The following is a 22,890-nucleotide window of genomic DNA, read 5'->3' as shown; positions in this document are numbered from 1 at the left end:
CCTCCGGAGATTCAAAACGAAAAACGGATCGGCAGCGTTCCTAAACTTCTCCGTTTTGTGTCTCCGTTTTTGCCGTTTTAGAGTGGACGGGAGGTGCAAACGTAGCAAAAGGTCTCCGTTTTTAAACGAAAACGCAGTAGTGTGGACGCGGCCTCAGTCTCTCTCAGACCTTCAAAAAAATTTGGATTTGGGCACTTTTGCGATGAAGCGGAGTGAAAAAAGCTGACACTCACTGTCAGTGACCTTTGCCACTTAACAAACGGCTTGCTAATCATGAGCTAATTCTCCCCAGTCCACACCAGCGTACAATATGGTTCTGGGATGCGTTTCCCGAAGCCGGTTGCAAGTTCTGTCATCACCAATACAATTCAACTGAACTTGCGACCATAGTTGGATATCGATGCTTTTGGGAAACGCAGCTCTGTTTATTCTGAAACGAAATGCTCGAGCTCTTTAAAGCAGGATGGATTCTGATTGGCTGTCAGTGTTTTTATCGTTCGTCAGCTGGAAAAAAGCTGATTTCGTTCCTCTGTGCCGTTACAGTGGTGTGAACTCTGCCATTCTTTTACATTTAGAACGATTTTTAGAGCTATATCTCTATCATTATCGTTATAGTTATCATCCTTGTTCTTGTTTGTGTATTTCCTTTGAATATTATGTAAAATGTAAATAGTCAAACCAAAAATTATTCAGACACCAGATATCATTTTTTATATATTTTTTACTAGTGGGTGGAGGACACTATAGTTCATTTATGTAAGTGTGGAGAGCAAAATAAAGTAAACTGTGACATATAATACCCAAAAATTCTTCATAAAGTGACTAGTAAAATTTATAAAAGTTTGGGACCAAAAATCATTCCGACACTTTGACCTGATCATGTTTTGCTGAAGTGTTTTTTCTTTAATTGCTAATGTGACCTTTACACCACAGACTGAACAAAATGAAGCAGTGCTTGGTAATCGGTTGACCTAAACTTGTATCATCTAATTGTGTAGTTAAATTTAACAGCTGACAGATATTCAACATAATTCATTTGTGAGAGTCTAACAGAAGGATGGGCAAAACCAGTGAAATATCAACTGATTTGATTACTCTGAGTTCTTGTCATATTTTATTACCATTTTCTAAACTATAGTGATAATGTGAGAAATGTTGAAGGTGTCTGAATAGATTTTTATTAAATACATTTTAATTTCATTGTTTAAGAATAATAGATCTAGTAAGAGTAATTTTGGTCATTTTTTAATTCGTTTTCAGTGTTTTTCAGAGGCCAGTAATGATTCCCTGGCAGGCACAGCATGTATGGCTCAGACTTTGGCATTGGGATCATAGTTGTGATTGTTTTTGCGGGCAGCCTGGACCTGATTGGCGCGTAGAGCCTGAGCGATGCAGTACTCACTGTCCTGACCCACATCGGTCAGCCGAATGTCACACTCCACCAGACTGCTGTTGTGGGACATCCCTTCCTCCAGAAGCTTTCCGCCGTCCTGTAGGAGACACACACACACACACACACACACACACACACACAGGAGATGTGACGTTTTATATGGATTATACACAAATCAGAGACATAACTGTGAGAGAGGGTCATTAAATCCTAGGATTGATTGATATCATTACTTTAAACCAAAGTGAACATGAAATGGCATTTTGCTTCCAAGTAAAACATGTTAAATGAGAAAAATAATGGGTGAGACTTGATTTTATCTATCATAAACGAATGTGACGGTAAAAAGAGCGTTTTAAATGAGTGTAAACGTTAAAAAAGACAACATTTCACCACAACCAATATTAAACAGTGGAGAATTGGCGATTTATTAAGACCTACACCACCGTTCAAACGTTTAAATTAAGTATCTTATGCTCACAATTTATTTGATTAAAAATACAGTAAAAATTATGAAATATTATTAAAATTTACAATAACTGTTTCTATGTGAATATATGTCAAAATGTAAATTATTCCTGTGATCAAAGCTGTATTTTCAGCATCATTACTCCAGTCTTCAGTGTCACATGATCCTTCAGAAATCATTCTAGAATCTAATATGATGATTTGGTGTTTAATTATTATTAATTATTAATTATAATTCAATTATTAATTTACATTTGCATTTTCTAATATGATGATTTGATGCTCAAGAAATGATTATTATTCAGGATTCTTTAATAAAAAGAACAGCATTTATTTGAACATTTATATAAATCTTTTCTAACATTTTAAATTACTTTTGATCAATTTAACGCATTCCTGCTCAATAAAAGTATTAATTTCTTTTAAAAAACAGTATTGTTTGAACAGTATTGTGTAATTTTCACCTTGTGGATGTTAAAATGGGCAGAAATAAATCCTATGTACTGACACTGAAGGAAGTATGCAAGCCATAGCAACACACTACGCGTAAATTACTACGTTTTTGGTATTATTTGTTAAGCTTTGCTGCATAAAATTATTTAATAAATGAGAAAGGCTGCATTACCTACAGGAGCCTAAAATAATGACTAGATACAATATTTTAACAGTAACCACTAACCCACATGGCCTAAGCGACATCAGCTGAAAAAGTCATATCAGAAGCATTTTGATGAAAAAATCATGCATAACAAAGTAAATCATGCATAACATGCACTGATGGTAAATTCACATTAAGACCAGAAGCATGTATTAAGAAAGCAAATTTTGATTTTATGTTGGCTTAATGCTTTTGATGAATTCATGTCTTCTTCTTTTTTAATTATCAGACCATCATAATTCAGTATGACTTTGCATTAGATTTTATGGTTAATGCTGAATATCTCTTTTGTAAATGGCATCGCACTATCCGAAGGCTGAAGTACTCCGATGACGAAGCATATCACATTTTACAGCACAGCTGCAAACTCTACATTTCACAGTAAGATCTCTTGACTCTGAGTGTGCAGACTAATGTTTCGGGTGTGTAGCGCCAGAGCTCTTTCCTGAATGAGAAGCAATTGTTTGAAAAATGATTTGCCTTGAAACGGAGATGGGAGGAGCGGATAAATGCGGGAACCATTTGGACGATCCGTCCCAGGAGAGAGGTAATCCCCATCCCACATGTCTGTGTGTTAGCGCACATCTATCCTGCTGCCATGAATAATTGAACGTGAACGACAGGGCTGTATCGTTTCATATTCATCTCTTTACAGACAATTAAATGCTTTAAAACAGCCTTTGTTTTTCATTGAAAGAAAAAAAAGAGAATATTAGAGAAAGCAAATGTTGCAATATGATGCTGGGGTTTTAGTGGTGGTTTCCAGAATGTTCCTATACTTGTTACAGTACTTTGTTTTCCACTTGTCACTCTATGAGATTTATTTCCACATCCAGGAAAGGTCTTAATAAACTGCAATGATTAATGCAAAATGTGATTTTTGTCTTGTTTTCCAGGACAAATATCTAAACATTCTTAAATCAAGATACAGGTCCTTCTCAAAAAATTAGCACATTGTGATAAAGTTCATTATTTTCCATAATGTAATGATAAAAATTAAACTTTCGTATATTTTAGATTCATTGCACACCAACTGAAATATTTCAGGTCTTTTATTGTTTTAATACTGATGATTTTGGCATACAGCTCATGAAAACCCAAAATTCCTATCTCAAAAAATTAGCATATCATGAAAAGGGTCTCTAAACGAGCTATTAACCTAATCATCTGAATCAACTAATTAACTCTAAACACCTGCAAAAGATTCCTGAGGCTTTTAAAAACTCCTAGCCTGTTTCATTACTCAAAACCGCAATCATGGGTAAGACTGCCGACCTGACTGCTGTCCAGAAGGCCATCATTGACACCCTCAAGCAAGAGGGTAAGACAGAAAGAAATTTTTGAACAAATAGGCTGTTCCCAGAGTGCTGTATCACTAACACCTCAGTTAGAAGTCTGTGGGAAGGAAAAAGTGTGGCAAAAAACGCTGCACAACGAGAAGAGGTGACCGGACCCTGAGGAAGATTGTGGAGAAGGACCGATTCCAGATCTTGGGGGACCTGCGGAAGCAGTGGACTGAGTCTGGAGTAGAAACATCCAGAGCCACCGTGCACAGGCGTGTGCAGGAAATGGGCTACAGGTGCCGCATTCCCCAGGTCAAGCCACTTTTGAACCAGAAACAGCGGCAGAAGCGCCTGACCTGGGCTACAGAGAAGCACTGGACTGTTGCTCAGTTTTGCATGTCATTCGGAAATCAAGGTGCCAGAGTCTGGAGGAAGACTGGGGAGAAGAAAATGCCAAAATGCCTGAAGTCCAGTGTCAAGTACCCACAGTCAGTGATGGTCTGGGGTGCCATGTCAGCTGCTGGTGTTGGTGCACTGTGTTTTATCAAGGGCAGGGTCAATGCAGCTATAGCTATCAGGAGATTTTGGAGCACTTCATGCTTTCATTTTTCAGCACGACCTGGCACCTGCTCACAGTGCCAAAACCACTGGTAAATGGTTTACTGACCATGGTATTACTGTGCTCAATTGGCCTGCCAACTCTCCTGACCTGAACCCCATAGAGAATCTGTGGGATATTGTGAAGAGAAAGTTGAGAGACGCAAGACCCAACACTCTGGATGAGCTTAAGGCCGCTATCGAAGCATCCTGGGCCTCCATAACACCTCAGCAGTGCCACAGGCTGATTGCCTCCATGCCACGCCGCATTGAAGCAGTCATTTCTGCAAAAGGATTCCCGACCAAGTATTGAGTGCATAACTGAACATAATTAATTGAAGGTTGACTTTTTTGTATTAAAAACACTTCTTTTATTGGTCGGATGAAATATGCTAATTTTTGAGATTTTTTGAGGTTTTAATAATAATAATAATAATAATAATAATTCATTACATTTATATAGCGCTTTTTCTGGGACCTCAAAGCGCTTCACATATGGAAGGGGGGAATCTCCTCAACCACCACTACTGTGCAGCATCCACCTGGATGATGCGACGGCAGCCATATTGCGCCAGAACGCCCACCACACACCAGCTTATTGGTGGAGAGGAGACAGAGTGATGAAGCCAATTAGTATATAGGGATGATTAGGAGGCCATGATGGACAGAGGCCAAGGGGCAAATTTGGCCAGGATGCCGGGGTTACACCCCTACTCTTTTTCGAAGGACATCCTGGGATTTTTAATGACCACAGAGAGTCAGGACCTCGGTTTAACGTCTCATCCGAAGGACGGACAGTTTTCATGAGCTGTATGCCAAAATCATCAGTATTAAAACAATAAAAGACCTGAAATATTTCAGTTGGTGTGCAATCAATCTAAAATATATGAAAGTTTAATTTTTATCATTACATTATGGAAAATAATGAACTTTATCACAATATGCTAATTTTTAAAATATTGAGTATTGTTTTCTGAATATTTGATCAAAATTTAGTGAACTTTATGCCAAATATTAGAGAAAATATCTACGAAAATAAAAATAAAATGTTAGGTTAATTTTTTTTTTCTTGTTTTATAATTTTTTTCTTGTTTAATTTTGACGCATTTCTCAGAAAACATCTTGTGTTCTTGTACTGAAAAACGAGACAAAAATACTGAGTATAAGAAAAATCATGTTTTTTATCTTACTTGAAGAATGTTCAGATATTTTACTGTAAAACAAAGATAATACAGAATATAAAATATAGCAAAATTACAGATGCAAAATAACAAAATTATCAAAATGAAGTGGTGCTAAAAATGAGAAAAATATCTGCTTAATGGGGTAAGAAAAAATAAACCTTTAATAAATTTTTTCTTAGCATATTGGCAGGTATTTTTCCTGTTTTAATTTTAATTAGATTTTTTCCCCCTTGTTCTTGTTTAATTGAGCGTCTTGTTTTCTTGTACTAGAAAACAAGACAAAATTACTGAGCAAGAAAATCACGTTTTACAGTGAATTTTGACAGTTTATAAAAATGTATCGTACTTTAAGAATGTTTTGTATTTTTTTGTGGAAAACTAAACTCACTACTCACTTTTTACAGTGTTCTATATTGGTTGAAAAGTTGTAATTTGTCCCTTTTTTAGATAAGAATGTGTTAAATGTCATATTCTCAGGTTTACTCACGACTCCCAGTCTGTTGTTGGACAGGTTTAGGCTCTTGAGGGTCCAGTTCTCCACCAAAGCTTGAGACAGCGCCACGGCTGTGGGCTCTGACATGTTATTTCCCCCCAGGTGAAGGTTCGTTAAAGTCTTGTTCTTGATCAGAGCCTGAGCCAGAGCTTGACCCCCTTCATCCCCGATGTGGTTAAGCCTCAGGTTGAGGGACATCAGCGTGGCGTTTCTGGCCAGAGCATGAGCCAGTACCTGAGTCCCTGAATCTCTTATCTGGTTGTTGCAGACGACCAGCCTCTTCAGCTGACTGCGGTTCAGAAGTTTCCCGATGGCTCGGGCTCCGCGGTCGCTGATTTGATTATGTGAAAAGTCCAGCTCCTGCAGGGACGGGTGATCCAGCAATTGACTCACAAGCATGCAACACTTCTCATCGTCCACCTTACTGCGATGGATCCTGAAGACCTGGTGAGAAAAGTTGGAATTTAACATACAAATGTCAACACAGATGCTCTGACGAATGCCAGGGGCTCTCAAGCAGGACAAAAAAAAAAGCTGGACTATATGACGTTGTGCTATATTTCAAGCCTTCTGGAGTCATATCATGATTTTGTATGAAGACCAGGCATAAATGTAAGATGTATAGAATACTTTTATGATTTTCTTTGTACTTCTAGGGGCTTTACAGGCCCTGGTCACTATATGCTTTCTTTGTATGAAGAAAACAGTGTGAACATTCTGCTAAACATCTCCTTTTGTGTTCCACAGAAAAAACAGAAGGTCATTCAAGATTCAAGATTTAAAGTCCCCCTGTAGTCAATCATTTTATCCCTTAGAACTCATCTTTGATCACCAATATTTTTACAAAAAATCATTTGTAATCGTTTTTTCGTTTTTTCATCGTTTTTCATCGTTTTTCATCGTTTTTTCATGTGTTCCACAGAAAAAACAGAAGGTCATTCAAGATTCAAGATTTAAAGTCCCCCTGTAGTCAATCATTTTATCCCTTAGAACTCATCTTTGATCACCAATATTTTTACATTTTTACATATTTTTTTTTAAATCCTTGGAAAAAATGTGCCATGCCTTAAAATATCTTGAATGTAACTCGACACCCTTGCCTCATTTAGTATACGTGGTTCTATGAATATGCAAACGAGCCCCGCCTCCACTCACTCACTCAGCTCAGAGATCCACTCGTTGACGATCACACGTTGATCTGATTGGTTACAAGGTAGTTTGTGACGTCAGAAACACCAGCGATTTCAAAACGTGTTTTTGAGACTGTCTTTGGTTCACTGCAGTTTTAAGGAGAAAATACTCAGCAATGCTGTCGACTTATGAATTTACACATGGTTTGTCTTAAAGCATATTAAAACATACCTGTCAACACTCCCGTTTTTCCCGGGTTTCTCCCGTTTTTTAGCCTCATCTCTCGGACGGACCCCTCCCGGTTTGTTATTTCTCCCGGGAAACTCCCGTAATTTGCATGGCCCAAACTCCTTTACGAATAATCGGACCAATATGTTTGTCTAATGTTGACCAGTTGCCGGATCTTGTATTAAATGCTTGCATTACAACCCACACACCACCATACACAATTTCAACCCGTTTGTCATCTCAACCTGGCAACCTATACCCCAGTTGCGCAGCCGCGGAAAGCTCAACCCGAAAGCGAGCACCAACCCCATATTTTGCATAGCCTATCAAATGTTTCTGAAAACTGAAAAAACACTAATAATAACAATAACTGAACCTGTAAAGTCTTGCAGGAATTGAGGGCTTTTGCCAGGGATTCACAGTCTCTGAAGGTGAACTCAAACAAATTCCACTCAAAGTTCATGCCGCATCCTTTCACTCCATACACCACGTTGAGCTCTTCCAGGTTCGGCAGTTTGTCGAGCAGAATGCGGAAATCAAAGTGATCAATGGAGGGTCCTTCACTGCCCATATCACTGGCACAATCCGAACGATCGTCCTCGTCAAAACCGGGCGGCTCTTTGATGGGCGGCAGCAGCTGAGAGACATTAAGGCGCTTTACGTAGTTTCGACACAGTGGCACCAGATCCAGGACTGTCTTGGTGTCAGTTGCATCTGGGATGAAGAGTTCAATGATGTTCTCTAGGTGACGCTCGAAGAACATGCGTTTCCAGCTGTTGCCGTATGTGGAGACATCACAGAGACGCCAGCGACCTTCACAGCAGCGCTTCCAGTAGCTCTCATCACTGATGAGGTTTGCGCTGACGGTCAAGGGAAGAGACGCTGGCAGTCGCTGGAGGACATACGCTTTATAGTTGGGCATGAGTTCATCCAGAATGGGGTTCTCTGCAAAATATTAATCCACAGTACAGGCTCATGTGCAAATTGAGAACATCCTTTCATTAATAACATCTGCAAACAATTACAATACATCCTCAAAAAATGGTACAAAAGCTGTCACTGGGGCAGTGCCCTTTCAAAAGATACATACAGTCAAACCAAAATCTATTCAGACACCTTCAACATTTCTCACATTATCACAGTTTGTTCACTATAGTTCAGAAAATGGTAATAAAATATGACAAGAACTCAAGAGTTAACGTTATCGAATCAAATCCATCCTTCTGTTAGACTGTTTCACAAACGAATTAGGTTTTTGGGTATTATATGTCAAAGTTTACTTTATTTTGCTATCCTCACTACTTTCATAAATGAACTAGTGTCCTGCACCCACTAGTAAAAAAAAATCAAAAATTATATCTGGTGTCTGAATCATTTTTGGTTTGACTGTGCCTTATTTACCCATAAAGGGACATATTAGTCCCTAAATGGTACATATTAGTAGCTTCTGAAAGGATACTGCCAAAGTGACAACTTTTCTTTTTTTTTGAGAGTGTATAAGAAGCTAATTCTTAGGGTGTGTTTCAGCTTTGATCACAGGAATAAATTACATTTTACAACATTCACATAGAAAAAAAGCTGTTTTAAATTGTAATCATATTTCACAATATTACTGGGTTTTTTTTGTATTTTTAATCAAATAAATGCAGCCTTGGTGATCAAAAGAGACTACTTTCAAAAACATTAAAAATCTAACCGATCCAAAACTTTTGACTGGTAACGTTAGTGTATTTATATGAAGCTAATTCTTAGTGTGTGTTTAACTTACACTATTCTTGGTTCTTTTATATAGAGTGAATATGAAGCTTATGGTAGTGGTTATATGAATGAATAAACTAAATGATAGGCTACATTTGTATTGTTTACCTTCAAAGTGTTTTATAATATGCTGTAGGCCGAGTGTTGTTAGTGAAGGAACCAGTGCCAGCGACCAGTCCGGATCCTCCGCGATCACGCTGCGCATTTTACGCCCGTCAGCGACCCCGTTCCCCGGGCTCATTCCCCTGGGTCTCCGTGAAGACTGACTCTGAGACATACCGCTAAAACTGACAGAAAACAACTCCTTAAACAATCAGAGACATTAAATATGACTCATATCATAAATATAAAATATAATATTGCTGGAGAGAGGTCAACAACTTTTCTTGATGGACGCAATTGAGTATTTACTAAGCGAGCTTTCCCGTCAAAATAGTCGATAATAATGAATAAAATAACGAATTTGAATAGAATATACATTAAATTAATTCATTAATTAGTTCAACACTTCAAAATGTTGACGACTTACTTTCAGTTCCTGTGTAACGTTTGATGTTACCATGGTAGCAGAGACGTGCTCGCGCCCTTCAGTACGTCACTTGCCTCTGATCACGCGCCTATATGATGTGTGAAACAAACAGCCTCACACATGATTAAAATAAACCATTATCCACACATTCAGCACACTATTTAAAGTAAAACAGAAGAAGACAGAAGAAAAATGAAAGAATGTAGAGCGAGGGCTAAAGGCAAAATAAGGAGATCGCACAGATTGCAATGTGATGATTCACATAAGTTAATTAATTTCTACATCACACAATAAATAACATTTCAAATGTGTTTTGCAGTTCACACAAGCCCATGAATTCACTTCAAAGACGTGCAAATCACTGTGAATAAGGGCATCACCTCCTGCATATGTGGGGCAGATCATGCAAATCATAATCATCATCATAATAATAATATATTGTGTACCTATTTATAAAGTGCCTTTCCCAAGCTCAAGGGAGATCATGAGTAAACATGGCATCAGCATGATATATACACACATAGCCTACATTTACAACTCATAAAATCACCAATTATGATCAGTGACTGTAAACAAGTCAAAGAAAGAAAACTGCCTTTATAACAATACATGCATTATGAATGAATGATCATTTCTAAATTTCGCTAATTAAAAATGTGTATGGAAACATCACATTTGAGAGATGATTGACACATCTGAAAATGAGGTCAAACTTCAATGTAACATAGTATCCTGAATCTGATCGCGTGCAACACCTGCACAACATGGGGAAAAGATCATCTCAGGATTATGGATTATGAATAATTTATGAATGAAACAATTTAATTTCATAACACACTTTGCATCAAATGCAATTAATCATCCACCAAATCTGCCTAATGTAGTAAATAGTATAGTGAATCATATTGTGGTGAACCATTATATATAGGCCTATAATGTATATGAACCATCATACATTAGCCGCCCTACAGAAGTAATTGAGATGAATAATGACACTATTGTTTTCTTTTAGAGCTGATTTATAGCTGAATAGAATTGGGGTACGTTTACATGACAATGAAAGGTTTTTCCTTTGCATTTTTCGCATCCAGACGACAATATTGTCAAAACGATCCTCGTTCACAGGGATCCGTGAAAACGCTGTATTATACAGTCCTGGCCAGTTATGGCGATGTCACTTGACATCACTGTTTTTCACAAATACACGTGAAAATTAGGCTTTAAATGCTGCTTTATTTCTGTGTTGTTTTTAATATGCTTTAAGAATACCCATTTGCAAAAAAAGTATTTTCTCCTTAAAACTGCAGTGAACCAAAGACAGTCTCAAAAACACGGTTTGAAATCGCTGGTGTTTCTGACGTCACAAACTACCTTGTAACCAATCAGATAAACAGTGGAGGCGGGGCTCATTTGCATATTCATAGAACCACGTATACTAAATGAGGCAAGGGTGTCGAGTTACATTCAAGTTATTTTAAGGCGTGGAGAATTTCCAAGGAAAAAACTTTTAAATATGTAATTTTGGTGATCAAAGATGAGTTTTAAGGACTAAAATTATTGACTACAGGGGGACATTAAAACCCGTTTCCAGAGGGGCCGTTTACACGACACACCGTTCTCTTTCATAGGTTCACTCAATGCTGCGTAGCTTAAGACGCAGTGGGAACGCCCTCCGGGTGTGCCGATTGTCTGAAGCCCTTATAGAATCACGCCAATTCATTGGCTGATGGCGCAAGCGCCGCCCTGACGCTCCTGCGTCATCATATTATATTAGCGCGCGCGCCATCTGCTCCTCAGATTTCTCTGCCTTCACGAAGCGGCCATCTTAGCCCTTCGATTCGGTTTTTCTGAGCCCGTATATTCGGATTATCACAAGTTTCTTCATCTGCTTCTTCATCTGCACTTCAGCGACTGCGATTAGTGGAACTCTGTTCTCCTTGCGGTGAAGTGCCATGGAGTTTCGTCGTTGCCCGCCGCCATGCGTTCGCTTTATTGCAAACGACGACCCACACAGTAAGTGTGTCAAATGTTTGGGTTTTTCGCATGCGCGCGAGGCTGTTTTAGGGTCGTCTAATTGTAAATTTTGTGACAACCTCCTTCTCAAAACCCTCCGCTCTCGGCTCATGGTTTTTGAGAAGGAGTCATTCGTTCCCCCCCCGTCGCGCTCCCGAGGCTGCCGGGGCCTTGTTGGAATCCGTGACCTGGGGCTCGGATGTAGAGCTCGAGGATATAGAGCACGAGCAGACGGGCTAGGCCCTTTCTCTCCCTCCCTCTCCCGAGCACGCACGCGGTGTTAGGCCAGTCGAGTTTTCTCATGATTATTTATGCCCCAGCCCGAGAGCACGCGAGTCGGTTTCTTTCGGGCTGGAAGATATTATTTACACTACAGCGTCCGACTCCGAGGATTTCGGGCCTGCTATAGCTTCTGACGCTCTCCCGCCTAGCAGCCAGGAAGCGGCCTACTGCGGCCTACACGGAGCTTATCGACGTGCTTTCGCGCGCTACTGAAAAGCTTTCCATCGACTGGCCCGATGAGCCCCGCGAGTCACAATCGTCTAAACTCGACGAAAGATTTTTAAGTGGCCCTAATTCTAGGCCTGAGCGGAGAAAGCTGCCCTTTTTCACCGATCTGCATCACGAGATCTCCAGATCCTGGAAGCAGCCTTTCTCCGCGCGCCTAACGAACGCGGTAGCCGCTGACTTCACCAACCTCGTTGGTTTTGTGGAGCAGGGCTATTCTGCTATTCCAGCGGTCGAGGACACGCTAGCTACACACCTTTCCCCGTCGTCTGCTCCGTCGTGGAAATCTCGCCCCCTCCTTGCCTCTAAACCGTGCAGGACTACTTCCGCCCTTATGCCATGTAGGAAAGTCCTACATGGCAGCTGGTCAGGCAGGCATGGCCCTACACACTATGGGCATCCTCCAAGCCTACCAGGCGGATGTTTTAAAAGAAATGGATGAGGGAACGGGGATCACACCAGAAGCTGTCAAGGAGCTTCGCAAGGCCACGGATCTGGCTGGCCTTAAGGGCCACCAAGCATACTGCGCGCGCTATAGGGCGTTCTATGGCGGGGGCGACTGCTGCAGAGCGCCACCTGTGGCTCAATCTCACGGAAATCCGTGATAAAGAAAAGGTTTTCCTCTCAGACGCCCCAGTGTCTCAATCTGGTCTGTTTGGGGAGGCGGTCAACACTGTGGCTGAAAAATTTCGGGCCGCAAAATCCCAGTCAGCTGCCCTCAGGCAATTCATGCCCAGGAGGGCTAGGGAATCCTCCATCCCCTCCCCATCTCAACCCAGAGAACGTTCTTCTCATAGGCCGGATTTTGCCACTAGGAGAAGTGACTCGGCTCATCCCCCGCCCGCTACGGTCTGGGGAGCCCGTGGTCGCCCGTTCCCCCGCCAGCGGCCCCATAAGCGTCTGGAGCTGAAGCGGTCTAACAAACCCTTCACCCCAGCCTCCTCGAATCGTTCCTGACCCGCGGGTCAGAAAAAGGAGAGCCTCCCTCGATCTACGATGTTGGGACAGACCGCGCAAGCGTTTCTGCCCACCTCTCACTTGCTCTCCTTCTCTAAACCTGTCACCTTCGCCACCCAGCGAGTTTCGAAGTACAGTTACTCCTCAACCTTGTTCAAGCCGTCCGGCGCAGGAGGAAGGAGACGCGTTCAGCTTTCTCCCCTCACACCCGACGCGTTTGATACCAGCCGCTCGCATCGGAGACACTTTAGTTTTCTCTCAGGAGCAGGCAGACCCTTTAGTCTTGGTCAAACAGGCAGTGGTGCCTCCCACTACGTGTCAGGACGTCAAGTGCTTTCCTTCACGCTGGACCGCGTCACCCCACGGGAGTCAGCGCATCACCCTAACTCAGGTATGTCCGCCGCATTGCATCACTCCACCTCCTCTATCTCACTTCTTTCCGGAATGGAGGCGTCTGCCAGGGGTATCGCCCTGGATCCTCCGCACGGTTCGGCTCGGCTACACACTTCAGTTCTGTCGCCCGCCCCCTTTCTTCAACGGGGTCTGTCCAACTGTAGTCAACAGCGCCTCAGAGGCTTCTGTTCTACAATGGGAGATTTCGTCCCTTCTCCTCAAGGGAGCTATAGAAGAGGTTCCTGTTGAAGGTGTCGCGCAGTTGCTTCCGCGCGCTTTCAATTTGGCGGGACCCTCTTTTCCTTCAGAAAGGGGTCAGCATGGGTGCAGTTTTCCGTCGCCAAATGATTACGACGGATGCCTCTCTAACCGGATGGGGTGCGGTTTTCGAGGGCAGGCCAGCATGTGGGGTCTGGACTGGAGAGACTCTCGATTGGCACATAAACAGCTTGGAGCTGAGAGCTGTTTCCCTGGCCCTCCTTCACTTTCTCCCCTTTCTCAAAGGGCATCATGTCATTGTCAGAACAGACAATATGGCGGTGGTGTTCACAGGGGGGTTCACGGTCGTGCACCCTGGACAGGCATGCGCGCCGCCTTCTCCTATGGTCTCAGGACAAATTCCTGTCCCTGAGGGCAGTCCATGTTCAGGGGATCCTGAACATCGCAGCAGATTTGCTGTCGAGGCAGAAACTCAGGTCAGGGGAATGGATGTTAAACCGCCGAACAGTAGCCCTGATCTGGGAAGTGTTCGGAAAGGCAGAAGTGGACCTTTTGCATCTCAGGAGTCATCCCAATGCCCACTTTGGTTCTCCCTGAGCCCCCCAGCGCCACTGGGGATAGATGCATTCGCCCACCCATGGCCGATGCGGAGGCTGTATGCATTCCCGTCTGTAAAATTAATCCAGGCAGTTCTGTCCAGAGTGAGGGAGAGCGGAGCTCGTCTCCTACTTATTGCCCCATTCTGGCCGTCCCAGCCGTGGTTCTCAGAGCTGGTTCCTCTCCTGGAACTCCCCCCTTGGGAGATTCCAGTCAGGGAGGATCTGCTGTCCCAGCTTCAGGGCAGGATATGGCATCTTCGCCCCGAAATTTGGAAGTTATGCGTGTGGCCCATCAGGGGCCGTTAGCTTTAAACTTTGGTCTTCCCGCTGACGTACAGAAGACCATTGCGAATGCGAGAGCCCCCTCCACGAGAAAGTTGTATTCTTCTAAGTGGGGGGTTTTTGAATCGTGGTGTTCGGCACACGCTATAGACCCAGTCAACTGCCCAGTCGGTTCAGTGCTGGAATTCCTACAGGAGAAGTTTGCTTCTGGAGCGGTCGCTACTATTTTGAGAGTGTACGTTGCCGCTATTGCTGCTCATAGAGAATTGGATGAGATTCCCCAGGGCAAGTTGAGGTTAGTCTCAGCTTTTATGCGTGGGGTTAGGCGCAAGAAGCCAGTAGGCTCCCCTGGAATCCCCTCCTGGGAACTGTTGGTCGTCCTGGAGGGCTTAACGGAGGCCCCCTTTGAGCCCTTAGAGTCAGCTCCAGAGCGGATTTTGACTCTCAAGGTTACTGTTTTGTTAGCCTTGGCCTCTTTGAAGCGGGTGGGGGATTTGCAAGCTCTTTCTGTTAGCGAGTCATGTATTGATTTCGCTCCTGGCTTGGTCAGAGTGACTTTGAGACCGAAACCAGGATATGTGCTCAAAGTTTTGTCCACAGCTTTCCGGTCTCAGGTTGTTAACCTTCGCTCTTTCCATCCTCCTCCTTTTGTCTCTGAGGAGGACAGAAAGCTTAACTTGCTCTGCCCGGTCCGGGCATTGAAGTTATATGTGGATCGCTCTGGTGGTTGGAGAAAATCCAACCAGCTCTTGGTATGTTTTGGTGCTGGCCGCCGCGGGCTTGCCTCATCAAACCAGAGAATTTCCCACTGGGTTACAGAAGCTATTTCACTGGCTTATGAGGTGTGCGGTCTATCTTCACCTCTTAGCATCAGAGCACATTCCACCAGGGGCGTGGCTTCCTCTCAGGCCCTTTTTAGAGGTGCCCTTCTGGAGGACATTTGTGTGGCGGCAGGATGGTCCTCTCCGCACACTTTTGTCAGATTCTACAGTTTGGATCTTGACACGACTCCAGGTTCCCAGGTTTTGTCTGCTTGAACCAGTCGTGTGAGGTATCTGGTCTTGTACTAGTTGCGGCAGCGCTTAGCTTGGCGAGTTTGGTATTTCGTTCCCACTGCGTCTTAAGCTACGCAGCGTTGAGTGAACCTATGAAAGAGAACGTCTCTGGTTACGGATGTAAACTATGTTATCTGAATAGGGAACGAGACGCTGTGTTCGCTGCGCTGCCGACAAGCTCCTTTTTCGGCAGAGAAATCTGAGGAGCAGATGGCGCGCGCGCGCTAATATAATACGATGACGCAGGAGCGTCAGGGCGGCGCCCGCGCCATCAGCCAATGTATTGGCGTGATTCTATAAGGGCTTCAGACAATCGGCACACCCGGAGTGCGTTCCCACTGCGTCTTAAGCTACGCAGCGTCTCATTCCCTATTCAGAGAACATAGGTTATATCAGTAACCAGAGAGGTTTTCAACTAAAAAGAGAAACTTTTTATGCGTTTTGGCCGTTCATTTACACAACAGCTGAGTTTTGGGGGCCTGAAAACACAAACTTTTGAGAGCGGGAATCAAAGTACAAGTTTTTGAAAAAGATATGTGCATGATGTTACCGTTTTCACAAATTAGCGTTTTTGTCATTTACACGGAGACGATAACAGTATAGTTTTCAAAAACTGGGTAACACTTTATTTTACAGTGTCACTGTTACATATGTTACTTGTATAGTAATAACTATAAATTATGTATAATACTAACCCTAAACCAAAATAAACCCTAATCCTGACCCCATAGGAAGTACATAGTTACTTAATATTACGCAGTACTTAAATGTATAATTATAGTTTAACAAAGACACCTTAAAATAAAGTGTAAACAAAACTTGCACTTTTAAACCCATTTTCTAAAGTTTACGTGTTCATGCTGCCAAAACATTGTCTTGTAAATTAACGACCAAAACGCAAAAAATATATATATTTCCAGTTTTTAGGGGGAGATTGTGTCACTTATAAAATCACAGAGGGAAAGTGCTTGACTGTCATACAGAAAGTGGCCCTAAAAACAGACGTTATTTACTTAAAGGTTCTCTAAGCCTATATAAATAGTCTCTGTCTAAGCGATGTCGGGTGACGTCACTTCTTGTTGACGTTTAAAGTATTGTCAAACACGGAGGCGGAGGCTAGCTAGACCCTCCCTCCTCCTCATCCGCGCACTAACCCCGCCCCCAAGTCCTTCTTGTCGGTGATTGGCTGGAACTGTTTGTCATGTTTCGTGGAGCGGGTTAGCCTAGTTTGTTTTTGTTGCTGTTTGTGGAGCCTGGGCTGTCTACAGAGATCGCGTTTCTTAGTGTTCAGGGGACAGGCAGCCAGCGGTTAGTGAGGAGATGTTTGCTGTATGTGACAAAAAATGTTTTGGCCTAAAAAACGCGTGACATCGCTTAGAGCACCTTTAATCTATAATACAATATTTTTTCCTTCTGATTTTGGGATGAAACATGATCAACGCATTTTCGAAAATTTATCCGAGAAGTCACATGCCTCACAAGGTTTTGAGACAGAATATATATTCACAGCAATGTACTATATGGATCAGATCACATTGTGTATCTTGTTTTAAGACCGTCTAGACAAACAACTGCATAATCAGCATTAACCTCCAAACCCTCATTACGCTTCCGTCAACCTCAGCATGAACAACTATAAACTCAGCAAGAGATGTGGCGCTGAACGCTCGACTGACACCCTGAAACTGCTGAGATTTCAGCCCGCAAAAATACTCGTCCATCGCCCTGAAAGCGAATGTCACGCTTCATCAGGATCCGTGTTTTGACACATCAGCCTTTTTATACCAGACAAACAAACCCAAAGAAGGTCCATACTTGAGCTTAGAGATTTGAACAAACCTTTAGTGTAAATCTGCACGAAGCAGTTCTAGTTAACTAAAACCATTAACATGAGGGAAGATGCCCTGCTTCAGAACAATGCTTTTACTTTTAATATGTAATATTTAGATATAAGTGCATGTGCATGATGATGATGCATCAGCCAATGTGTTATTATAGGAAATGATTAGAAATATTTGCTTATTTAGTTGTAATAGAACAAAATGTCAAATTAATCAAATAGACCATTGTAACCCCACTATTGGGGTAAACTTTTACAGAAAGCATAAATTACTTTTGATAGGCCTACAATTATTATTATTAATATATATAGGCTACATATATAAAGTGTCAGTAATATAAAATACTAAATCAACTATTCTATTTAAAATCGAATTTTGACAATTTAGTTGAATAATTGAATAACCAATGTCAGATAAAACTGAATCCAAGAGATTAATTTGAAAGGTCAAATTATTCTGTGACTTTAGCATATGAATATTTACATATTTAACTGGCCATATTTTAATTGAAGATATGTCATAAAAGCAACACTATGAATGCAAATAAAATGATTTCACTCATCTAATCGGTTTTAACGAAAGCGAAGATGTCTGAAATGTACATCTAATTCATGGAAAGCTGAATAATAACCCCATTAATTACAATAATTATTACATTTAAAACTAATAACACAAAAGTGGGTTTTCACAATCACATGCGATGACCGGGAAGAAACATTTCTGGTTCCTCAAAGAACCTTGCAGTGCACATTTCTTAAAAATACCCTGTTTTTTTCTTCTTAGAAGTGCTTTTTAATAATACAAAGAACCCTTCCACTATAAAGAACCTTTTGTAGAATGGAAGCATTCGGATATTAAAGGTTCTTCATGGAAACATCAAAAGAGCCTTTATTTAGCTAATTCTTGATATCAACAATGACATCATCATTAGCAGAAACAATTCTTAATATAGGCCTATCAAGAATTTAATTTCAGCTATAGTAAAAACTAAAAATGTTGATATCGGCAATTGAATTTTCACTAGTGAAATGTCACCATAGGCTGCCATTCAAATTCAATTGTTGATATCAAGGTATTTCTGCGAGTGATGACGTCATTGTAGATATGAAGAATTAAAAAAAAAATTTACTATAGTGAAAATGTAATTCTTGATATCAAAAAATGCCATTGTTTCTAGTAGAAATCTAATTCCTGAAATCAAGAAGTAGCATTTTAACTAGTGAAAATTGAATTGTTGATATCAAGAATTCATATAAAAGTGACTAAAAGTTAAGACGGCTTGCCATAGGCATGAACATTACAACCTCAACTTGCACAGTCACGCGCTTCTCACGATTTGATCATTTCATTGGAATCTTCCTAGAAAGAGATCGAGTCACTCATATTGCGCCACTCCCAAATGCAACATGACAAGCAAGAGAGAGAGAGAGAAAGGAGTGAGTGCTGGCACGCTTCTCTTCACAACACATCAATGACAAGAGCGCAAGAGCCAAGGCCAGTGGCGGCCCGTCACTGTCTCCCAGTGTAATCCCACATGATAACACACACGCTTCCCAAGTACTGAGTACTAACAGACTGGAATGACATGACGAAGAGCTGGAGATGTTGGCGGTGACGCGCGGTCTCCATGCGGCCCGGTTGAATCACGGCGCTGGCGCTCGACAGTTGCTCGTGCCGTTCACTCAGATTCTGTTCCTTTAGGAGAAGTACACAGTGGTTAAAGGGATAGTTCACCCCAAAAATGAAAATTCTGTCAGTAATTACTCTCCCTCATGTCGTTCCACTGTAAGACTTTCGTTCATCTTCGGAACACAAATTAAGATATTTTTATTAAATAGGCTTCTAAGGGATCGAAACTTCCCGGCCAAGAAAAGTTATTAAAGACATCGTTAAAATAGTCCGAGTGACTACAGTGGCTCAACCTTAAGTTTATCAAGCGACGAGAATACTTTTTGTGCGCAAAAAAACAAACAAAAATAACGACTTTATTCAACTATTCATTTCCTTCTCTGTGGTCCTCGAGTGAGTTCACGTAGTGTAACAGTGCAGCGCTTCTGGGTTGTACGTCACACGCATCACACACATGACCAGCGTCGGCCAATACGATGATTTCACGCAGCCGCCATTTTGAAATCGAAAGTGAGGCTCCAGTGGGAAGAACCCCAGAAGTACAGATAGACAACAATGCCTTGGACTACCAACCTGAAGCTGCTGCCGTGATTTACACTATTGGATGTTAATATCCAATATTATATAGGGTATGTATATAGTTCGTTCCTGCTTCTTTTTTTACGTTCTGAATTACATATATAAAAAAATATTTTATTTATAAATGAATTTCACTGTATATAGTCTAAAGTATGAAAGAAACGTATGTACATTTTTAGAATAACTAATTTCTACATTAAACACAACAATACGCCAACGCATTCGCGACTCTCCTGTGATTAAAGGCGACACTTCCGGTTTTCTTCCCACCGGAGCCAGTTCAAAATGGCGGCTGCGTGAAATCAGTGTATAGTGAGCCTACGTGTGACGTGCAACACAGAAGCGCTGCGCTGTTACACTACGTGAAATCTCGAGGCCCACAGAGAAGGAAATTAATAGCTGAATAAAGTCGTTATTTTTGTTTGTTTTTTGCGCACAAAAAGTATTCTCGTCGCTTGATAAACTTAAGGTTGAGCCCCTGTAGTCACTCGGACTATTTTAACGATGTCTTTAACTTTTCTCGGCCGGCAAGTTTAAATTACAATAGAAGCCTATGGAGGAGTGATCCAGCTCTCAGATTTAATAAAAAATATCTTCATTTGTGTCCAGAAGATGAACGAAAGTCTTACGGGGTTGGAACAACATGAGGGAGAGTAATTACTGACAGAGTTTTCATTTTGGGGTGAACTATCCCTTTAAGTATGAGATATAGTAATAGTGATGCTAAGTGAGTGTACTCATTAAGTACGTAATCAGTTATACTTTTTCAAATAAGCAGTGTTGGGAAGGTTTTCATCTTAGATTTGTGGGTGTTACTTTGCACATGGAAAAGTTAGTCAAGGTTGGTGTATAATAACGAAATACTCCTTTTTACACCAAGATATATGATTTGAGGAGCCATTTATGCTTGTATCAAAAACAGTGTATAGCAAATATTCAAACCACTAACCTTAAGTATGAGATATGTATTAGTGATGCTAAGTGTTGGTGGTAAAACACAAAAGTACATAATCAGATTACTTTTTAAAATAAGCAGTGTTGGGAAGGTTATTTTGGAAAGGTTACAAGTTACCCTATTTAAAATGTAATAAGTAGTGTAACTATTTCAATTACTTTATTAAAGTAATGTAACATTACATTTTACACATGGCCTTTAAATGGCAGGGGCATCGTGCACATCAGAAACAGGCAAAGCAACAAATTAATTTTATTCAACATATCCTAGCTTCTCACAGAAAATATTCTGATGCAACCCCCTTTGTAATCGTTAACATTTTCATAAGTAAATGTAATATAATTACACATTTTTTCTCAGAAATTGTAATTGATTTCAGTTACATTTATTATGTAATTAAATCACATAATGCTGTTACATGTATTTAAGTTACATTTATTTTGTAATTAAATCACATAACGCTGTTACATGTATCGTTACCTCCTAACACTGCAAATAAGTAACGTAAGTTACCCATAAGTTCTCCTATTTATCGACTGACAGCTCCTGTCCCATGTTGAGAGACATCATGAGTAAGTGTAATAAAGGCGTTGTGTGAAAACATGGTTATTATTATAGATCTAGACTAAATCTGAGCATTCATTTACTCATCTCACTTGCACAAAAACAGAATACGTACTGTTTTGAATAAATGAATAAAAACAGTGATACGCAAACTTATACGCAAGCGTGCAATAATTAGATGTTAAATAACACAAATATACTTTATGTATTTAATCTCACTTTATTAACCAATGTCTTTGCTGCTGATCTTCGATGATCAAATTTAACCATACTAATATGCAAATTTGCACAAATCTCCTGTGATCCAGAAAGGTTTGTTCGAGCGGCGCCCTCTACTGTACCGGAGTGAATCTGCATTTCCTTCAGCTTAAGGCTTATTCATTTCACTTTTGATGTGAAAGGGCCTTTACATGTGCCAAAAATAGACCTTTATTTTACTTAAAACACAAACAAGTAAGCCCAGCCCAGGTGAGAAAAAGTAACTAACTCAATTGGTTACTTTTTTAGGGAGGAATGCAATATTGTAATGGATTACTTTTAAAAGTAACTTTCCCCAACACTGGTGATGCTTGACTTATAATACTAATTCAATGACCGTTTCCTTGATTCTTTTGTAAGGCTAGACAGACACTACAGGCAAACCCATTGTTTTTTCATGCACTACTCAAATTTGGGGCTATTTTGCTTCCATAACGTGTCTCCTTTCAGACTAATGGAAAGAAAACATCCAAAATACACATTTATGTGTGTAATACACTTTAAATGTCATACCTTTTCTCATGTTTTTTTCTCCTACGAGTCAGAAATTTCCACTTCAGCAGCTTTACATACACTAAACTTCTGTACATCTGTATTCTGAAGGTTTTTACAGAGGGGATTGTTTATACATAATTTGCCTAATTTACATTATTCATAAAAACTTATAAAAAAAACAATCTGGCTGTTGACAGTATAATCTGATTTATGGAGTGATAAAATAGAGCATACAACATCCCCTCAGTAAAAACCTTTAATATGTCAAGAAACTGGCTTTATCCAATGTTCAGATTTCTGTTATGGGAAAATTAGTGCATATTTGTTTATATAATGCATCATTTGCATTATAATATAAAACAATTGCCTTAATATAATGTGATTAATCAACTGGGGAAGTGTGGCGATATCAATTAGTCTATTTACCTGTAGTGTTTTTGCCTTAAAGCATGTAGAAATTATAGCAAATGTGCAATGCAAGCAATTTGGAAATAATTACAGATTAAATGCAATCAGCAAACTTTATGCTGTTGCATTTTAAACACCACAAATATAAAAAGGTTAAAAAAAAAAATGATACCAGATACCAAATGTGCATTCAAGCAGGGATATATAAGGCCATACAGATCAACATTTAACAAACCCTCATATCACACTGCTGCCCTCTTGTGTCAGATACTGGAGCGTGAGAAACAACCCATGCAGCAAAAAAACATGTTCCCATTAAAACCAACAATCAATACCTCACACATCCATTATAATGGGAATTACATACTTAGTCACATCATTCGCTTTCAGTGTGTATAAGCATGTTCACACAAA

The 22,890-nt window shown here is 40.7% G+C and overlaps 1 protein-coding gene across 1 annotated transcript; it reads right to left on the bottom strand.

Moving 5' to 3' along the window:
• Positions 1–1,220: 1,220 nt before the first annotated feature.
• Positions 1,221–9,480, bottom strand: tcte1 (t-complex-associated-testis-expressed 1). The gene is made up of 4 exons (XM_056262820.1): positions 9,302–9,480; positions 7,812–8,380; positions 6,071–6,520; positions 1,221–1,490 (listed from the first exon to the last, which is right to left on the bottom strand). The coding sequence occupies exons 1-4, from the start codon at positions 9,468–9,470 to the stop codon at positions 1,311–1,313; spliced, it is 1,368 nt and encodes a 455-aa protein (XP_056118795.1). The 5' UTR covers positions 9,471–9,480; the 3' UTR covers positions 1,221–1,310.
• Positions 9,481–22,890: the final 13,410 nt, after the last annotated feature.

The sequence above is a fragment of the Rhinichthys klamathensis genome, unplaced genomic scaffold (genome assembly GCF_029890125.1).
Source record: "Rhinichthys klamathensis goyatoka isolate OS25496 unplaced genomic scaffold, OSU_Roscu_1.1 h1tg000196l_1, whole genome shotgun sequence".
Taxonomy (NCBI): Eukaryota; Metazoa; Chordata; class Actinopteri; order Cypriniformes; family Leuciscidae; genus Rhinichthys; species Rhinichthys klamathensis.
Note: the sequence above shows the minus strand (reverse complement) of the source record. Positions and strands in the feature narration are given on the sequence as shown.